At 43.1% G+C, this 7723-nt stretch overlaps 1 protein-coding gene across 1 annotated transcript in view; it reads left to right on the forward strand.

The window, feature by feature from the left end:
* Positions 1-2295, forward strand: part of CCL28 (chemokine (C-C motif) ligand 28) — a 9982-nt gene extending 7687 nt beyond the window's left edge. The window contains exons 2-3 of the mRNA XM_010001160.1: positions 1217-1343; positions 2139-2295. Coding sequence (XP_009999462.1) covers positions 1217-1343; positions 2139-2295 — 284 coding nt within the window. The remainder of the gene's footprint in view (positions 1-1216; positions 1344-2138) is intronic.
* Positions 2296-7723: the final 5428 nt, after the last annotated feature.

Raw genomic sequence — 7723 nt, forward strand, 5'->3', positions numbered from 1 at the left:
AGGAATGCCTGCCTGGGAACGGGTGATGAGCCAACTGAGAGCTCGCAAGTCAGGATATGGGGGCAAACCAACATGGGTGACATTGTGATGGGTGTCTGTTATGGACTCCCTGACCAGGAAGAAGTAGATGAGGCCTTCTTCTAGCACAACTAATCAAGTTACCAGCAAGGAAAAGGGCTCAGCTGGACCAGATACTTGCAAACAAGGAAAAACTGGTCAAGGACGTGTCAGAATCGGTGGCACAAAGTCCAAATTGAAGCAAGTCACCAGTGGTGTGACTTGGGAGTCAACATGGGGGCCAATACTGCTCAACATGTTTATTAATGACCTGGACAATGGGACCAAACGTCCTCTCAGAATGTTTGCAGATAATAAAAAGCTGGGAGCTGTGGCTGATGCCCCACATGGTTTTCCTGCCTTACAGGTAGATAGCAACAGGCAGGAGAAATAGGCAGAGAAGAATCTCTTGAAGTTCAACAAGGGGGTCCCTTCTAACCCTTAAGATTCTGTCATTCTGTAATTCTGTGAACACATGACTTTCTGGGTCTTCTGGAATGGCATTAGTCATGCTAACCACATCACCAGGGGCCAGGAGCAGGGAGTACAGGTCATGGGGTCCAGGGAGGTGATCCTTCTCCCCTGCTCAGCACTAGTGAGGCCACCTCTGTAGTGCTGGGTCCAGTTCTGGACTCCCCAGTACAAGATTGAAATTGACTTACTGGAGAGAGTCCAATGAAGGGCCACAAAAATGATGAAAGGAATAGAATGAGGAAAGCTTGAGAGAGCTGGAACTATTTAGCCTGGAGAAAGCTAAAGGGAGTCCCATACCAATTGGGAATGAAAGACAAAGAGAGAGTCAGGGCTATTCAAAGTAGCAATCACTGACAGGACAAAAGGCAATGGGCACAAAATAAAACATACAAAATTAAATCTGAACAGGGATATATACTTTTTTTTTTTTCTGTGAGTGTGGTTGAACACTGGAGTAGATTGCCCAGATATGTTGTGGAGTGTCCCTTCTTGGAGACATTCAAAAGGAGCCTGGACATCATCCTAGGCAAGTAGCTTCAGGTGACCCTGCTTCAGCAGGGCTGTTGGACTAGATGACCTCCACAGGTCCTTTTGACCTCAGTCATTTTGTGATTTTGTGAAGTCAAGCTATGACTTGTCCCTTTCGTATCTATGTTGTTTCTAACACTGTGATTACTCTTTTTAGCTTTGTTTCCTGGAGCCTTTAACTGTTGCATGAAAATTTCAGATGAAATTCCCAAAGGAATTCTCCGAAGAGTGGAGAGGTTTGAAATCCAGAAAGCAGATGGCCTGTGTCACCTAGAAGCTGTTATGTAAGAGGAGTTTTGGGTCCTTCACTGTGAAAAAGTACTGTCAAGTTAAAACCTATTAGGCACCATTTAAACAGGATCCTAGAATGCTAACACAAATTGAGTGAAAAACAAGACTGAGTGTGATTTAAGAACTGTCCTTCCTTGTGCTATTTAAATTTCTGACTGCTAAACCTGAATTTCCTTTTCAGTAATAATATTGATCGTTATTCAGCCTGCACTAACTTTGACACTTGCTGTATTTTCAGAACTGAAGAATGACTCATGCACCTTAAGACTTCTCTGGTATTTTCCAACTATTGATCCTCTACAAACCTTGCCTCAACTCAGCTTTACTTCTGTATATAAGTGATTTCAAATTCTTATTATTTTTATTATTTTATTTTTTTTACTGGTACAATAGCACATTGTTTGGGTCAAATTGATCCACTTCAAAGAAGTCCTGGACATTTTTTATTTCTAGACATTTGCATGATGATTATGGCAATAAGGATAATAAATTGATCTACTTATTTATTGGCCATAGAAATGTACAGTTTTGTGCTGTGGCTCGACTCACTGAAGTAGTAAAGCTCTTTCCAGGTTTCAGAAGACAATTGTAATCATGTAAACCTTAGATTCTAGCTTTTACATAGCTGAAACCAAACAAAAGTGATTAGACATAGTATGAAATACAGTTTAAGATTAACTAATTCTAACTTTGTGGTCTTCAAAGGTGTCATAATCATGATAATTTTTTAAAATTAGGGTTTTAATATTTTTTATCTGAAACTTAACAACCAATTTTTGTTCTGGCAGTCTCTACATAGAAGGCAGGAAGTTCTGTGTGAATCCTTGGATTAGAAAAGTTAAAAAATGGATGAAGAAGAATAAGCACAAGATTCCCCCCAAAAAAACTCATGGCAGACATCAGAGAAGAACCAAAATTATTAAAAGGAAACAAAAGAAACAGTAACATGATGAAGGATGCCCCGTGATGAAGATACCTACATGGCACTGCGAACACAGATACCAGACTGCATAACAATGGATGACTGAAGCATTAAAATGACTTTTCAAACATGTATGTGCTAGAGAAAGCAGTGACAGGAAACATCACCTGTACAAAAGGAAGATACTGGTCAGATTACCAACCAAATGATCAGGTGTTCCTGGCAATGTCTTGTAGCAAGTGCTCTGCCATACCTCCTAGTTCTACTGGTAGACTTAAATCTTCCTTAATCACCCCCTGCTTTCATGGCTGCCTCGCCTGTGATTTATATTTTAATGTGCCACATGTGGTTCCTTTTCATTGCCCCCTTTTTCCAGTGCCATTCTTGGTCTCTTCGCTTTCCTGTTTGCAATCATCTTTGTGTTGTTGCCTATTTTGTTTCTACTCTCCCAGTCATGAATCTGGGTTTGGTTTTTTTTGTAATGTTATTTTACAGACACCTTTCCAGGTACTAGTTCAGTTCAAGTTGCCCAAAACCACGTAGAATCCTAGAATCATAGAATATGCTGAGTTGGAAGGGACACATCAGAATCACTGAGTCCTTCTCCTGTCCCTGTGTAGGGCTCCCCAAGAATCACACCCTGTGCCTGAGAGCATCATCCAAAGGCTTCCTGAACTCAGGCAGGCTTGGTGCTGTGACCACTTCCCTGGGGAGCTTGTTCCAGTGCTCAACCACCCTCTAGGTGAAAAACTTTTTCCTGATATCCAACCTAAACCTCCCCTGGTTCAGCTTCCTGACATTTCCCCAACCTGTCACTGGTCACAGAGTTTAGAGATCAGGACCTGCCCCATCTCTTCCCCTCATGAGGAAGCCATAGACTGCATTGAGGTCAGCCCTCAGCCTCCTCTTCCCCAAGCTGAATAATCCAAGTGACCTCAGCCACTCCTTATAAGTCATTCCATTTCAGATCTTTCACCATCCTTGTGACTCTCCTTTGGACACTCTCCAATAGCTTGATGTCCTTTTTACATTGTGGTGTCCAAAACTGCACCAGTGGCCACACCAGTGCAGAGCAGAGTGGGACAATCACCTCCCTTGACCGGCTGACAATGCTCTGCTTGATGCACCCCAGGACACAGGTGGCCCTCCTGGCTGCCAGGGCACGCTGCTGGCTTATCTTCAGTTTGCCATCAACAGGACCCCCAGGTCCCTCTCCACTGTGCTGCTCTCCAGCCACTTGTTTCCTAGCCTGTACTGATCACCAGGTACTGACCACCAGGTGCAGAATCCAGCACTTCTGCTTGCTAAACTTCACGTGGTTATCTTTTACCTATTCCAAATAATCTCTGCTCCCAGCTGCTATTATCACAAAATACCATTTCAGTGATAATAACAGACCCTGTTCATCAGGCTTAAAGTGGCAGGCAAAGCTATACAATGAAAATAATCTTTATTGCTTTTGTTAATTTGGTTCCCTAATCAAATAGTTCATCTAGATCCTTTCTATCCTCTTTGCTGAATTTCTCATAATTAGTGTTGAGGATTGCATGTGTCCATCAAGGCCTTTCTTTGAAGACTAACCATGATGGCAGCCTGCTTACCCCCTCCACAGCTTCCCTCCCAATATAGAGCACTGGCTTCTCCTGTGTGGCACTGTCTCCAACTCCCTAATGTAATATTTCCACAAAGCTATCTCAATCAAAGACACTTTTCCCCAGAGACACATATGAGGAAAGGACAAAATGAAGGAAAAGAGGCATCTGAAAAAGATAAAGTGCCATAGAATTTATATTTAAAATACTTACCTACTGAGCCAAGAATACCCAATATAGCAGCTTAATTCTGTTCTTCCTCCTCTCCCTCTACTAATTACCTCTTTTTATCATTCACTGCATTTGACCGAAATTAGCTCCTCAGTGTTGCCTCTTGTATTTGTTTTGTAACTGTTATGTCTAACTACACATTGCAAACATGGGAGAAAGCACAGCAGATGACAGTAGAAGAAAACAGAAGCAGTGGCTGACACATTCCCTATAAAAAATAAACACCTGTTGCCAGGTCACTGAAGTATACTCCCACAGACATGCTGATGAAAGAAACCAACTCCTTCCAAAACAGATCAGAGAAAACAAGAAACGTAATTATATTTTCTGATGAGCCAACAGCCTCCTAACAGGGATGAGGCAACTCATCTGCCTCATCTTCCAGCCTCTAGGGAACACAGTGTACACTGCAGACACTGGCATGGCTCCATTCCTTGCTGAAGCCTTCTTCTAGGAGCAGGAGCTGAGATTGCTCTGATTCTCAGTACCCACAGAAGCTCTTCCTCCCGAATGCTGTATTCAGTGTGCTGGGCTGGCAGAGGATGTGACCCCTGGCTAGTACAAGCTGAAATGGCACGTTTTCCACCATTTCCTTCACACTCTGCTGCTGCACTGCCTGGACACCACATGGACATAGCAAATGTGTGCGAAGACAGAACCCAACCCTCCTGGGCCCAGGTCAGCAGAACACCAGGAATACTAAATTGCTGAAATATTTTACACCATGGTATCAGTATCTCACTGTTTCTGGAAGTTCTATGTACTGTCTTCCTCATGTTTTGCTCTGGATTCCAGAGCAAATTTACCTTCACATTTCCCTCTTGAGTCACAGATTTCTGTGTGGGCTTATGATGGCATCTCAGCTCTTCATAGCTTTTCCATCAATGCAACCAATGGCCTTTGAAGTCTTTAGAGTGTACCCTAAGCATCAAGTAAAGTATGGCGTGTACTCTAATTTCCATTCGTGTTCCATCAGAGGTATTCAACATTCAACAGGATTAGAGCTAAGCAGCTAACTTTCAAGGCTGACCCAGGCATGTCCAAGGCCCTTCTGAACCATCTGACTGTTGCACTTGCAGAATCATTAAATAATTGCTGCTTAGTAAAGGCAAGTCAGAAAAGCTTGGGAGATTAGCAAAATAAGGGAGCAAAGTAAAGCTGACACTATGGGTAAGAAAAAGTGAAAGTGAAGCTTTAGATGAGACCTCAGCAGTGCTGCCATGAAGAATGGGAACTTCTGGATACTTAGACTGTTCTGGGAAAGGAGGTCCCTGTTGGATTAGGCACGGGCTGCTGGGAAGCTCCACACAATCCTGGCTTGTAGACCTGTCTGCTGCCAGTGGTAAGAATGCAGCACAGCTCATTCTCTTCTCCTTACAGTCTTGAGAGCAGCATCTGCTTCCTAGTGGTGACCTCTTTTTGCATCATCAACTTTCCTGACCCCCATATCCTACATTCGTATCTGTTCAACAGTTGCTGCTTCATATTTGAAATTATAACATTGCTGCAGTTCCACCTCTTCTGCATATTGTATTACACTGGATTTTCAGGGCAAGGCTTAGATAGTGGCAGGGCCACAGGAGTGACTTCTGTGAGAGAAGCTGATGGAAGCTTCCCCCGAGTCTAGTGGAGCCAATGCCAGCCGACTCCCAGATGGACCTCCAGCCAAGGTCAACCCACCACGTGTATAAAAGCAGCAAAGTGTGATCTAAGTGCATTTTTATAGTTTTTAATATACGATGTCACAAATATTTTAGGACCCAGCCAGATCTACAACTCAAATACCATTGAAATAGTTGCATTTACTGCACCTACTTTAAAACACAGGGTTCGATAATTTTGTTTACATCTTCTAGTTCTTCAGAGTGTGTGTTCTCTCATGTCAGAGAGTCTCAGAGACTACAAGAAGACAGAAGTCCTCCCCCAGCTGCCAACCGAGTTTTAAGTTTGGGTTCCTGTGCAGTTTTCTGGCAACTGAATTTGAAATAACTTCTACTAGTCATTCAGTCTAAAAAACCTTCTTCTCTGATATTGGTATAAAAACAGTATTTGAAAGATCTGTATCATCTAGAACAGTTTCATTTATCTCTGAACCCTGACACACAAACATGTACAAGTAAAACCTTTCAGTTTCCAAACCTCCACTTGGGTGATGTCACACTCTCGTACCTGAGCATTTATGTTTGACCTTTGCTATCTTGTACTTGGCAACAAAATGAAATCAATACTTTTTTTCAGTAAAGTCATCTCAACATCTTGTTTTGTGGAAGAGATTATTACAGTACATGACTTTGTTTTCCCTGAAAAGTCTGGCTAAAACTCTCCTTTCAATGTGTCCAGGAGCCTGAAGATGTAATTGTCTGTGTCTGAAAACCCCAGTATTTTAGTGACTTAGAAGCATAGGCCCTACTGAATTAAATTCAGATTATGCCTGTCATTAATACTCTGGGAAATGTCAACAAATTCACTTGTATAAGATTTTAAGAAACAGCTTTAATCATCTGGCTGTTTAATTTATTTTAGGAGTTATTAACTTAACCTAGTAAGACAGTGCCTATCCCTCTAGGAGACTTCAGGAAAAAAAGCCACAGACAGAATTGCTGAAGAATTACCAAACAAAAGCAAACAGCCTACTGGATCTATTCAGACAAAGCCAGCACCCTAAATTTGATACGCTGGCTTAAAACTAGAAGTAAAGGAGAGTCATGGGACAGCACACCCATTTCTTTCAAAGCAGTGCTAGATAAAGTGACCCCACCCTGTTTTCCATGTCTGAAAAACGGCAAGAGACACACTCAAATTCAAAACCTTATCAAAAGAGGCTGGATTTTAACAGAGAAAGAGGAAGTGACATCTCTCTAGCAGCATCTGAGCATGTTTCTGCTCCAAGCTTATTCTGAGTTATCCTGAGTTTCTTTGTTAAGCACCATCTTCATGAAACGGACTTAGAATCACAGAATCATTAAGGTTGGAAGGGACCTCAAAGATCACCCAGTTCCAACCCCCTGCCATGAGCAGGGAACCCTAACACTAAATCAGGTTGCACAAAACCTCATCCATCCTGGCCTTAAACACCTCCAGGGATGGGGCATCAGCAACCTCCCTGGGCATCCCATTCCAGTTCCTCACCACCCTTATAGTGAAGAATTTCTTCCTAATATCTAACCTAAATATCTCTTCTCAGTTTAAAACCATTACCCCTTGTCCTATCACTATCTTCTCTGATGAAAAGCCCCTCCCCAGCTTTTCTGTAGCCCCTTTCAAGTACTGGAAGGTGCTATAAGGTCTCCCTGGAGCCTTCTCTTCTCTAGGCTGAACAGCACCAACTCTCTCAGCCTGTCTTCACAGCAGAGGTGCTCCAGCCCTTCGATCATCTTGGTGGCTCTTCTCTGGACCCTCTCCAACAGGTCTGTATCCTTCTTGTGCTGAGGGCACCAGAGCTGCACACAGTACTCCAGGTGGGGTCTCAGCAGAGCAGAGCAGAGGGGCAGAATCACCTCCCTGGCCCTGCTGGCCACACTTCTTTTGATGCAGCCCAGGATGTGTTTGGCTCTCTGGGCTCCAGCACACACTGGTGGCTCATGTCCAGCTTCTCATCCACTACCACCCCCAAGTCCTTCTCCTCAGG

This window comes from Chaetura pelagica, unplaced genomic scaffold, assembly GCF_000747805.2.
Source record: "Chaetura pelagica isolate M959 unplaced genomic scaffold, ChaPel_1.0 scaffold546, whole genome shotgun sequence".
Taxonomy (NCBI): domain Eukaryota; kingdom Metazoa; phylum Chordata; class Aves; order Apodiformes; family Apodidae; genus Chaetura; species Chaetura pelagica.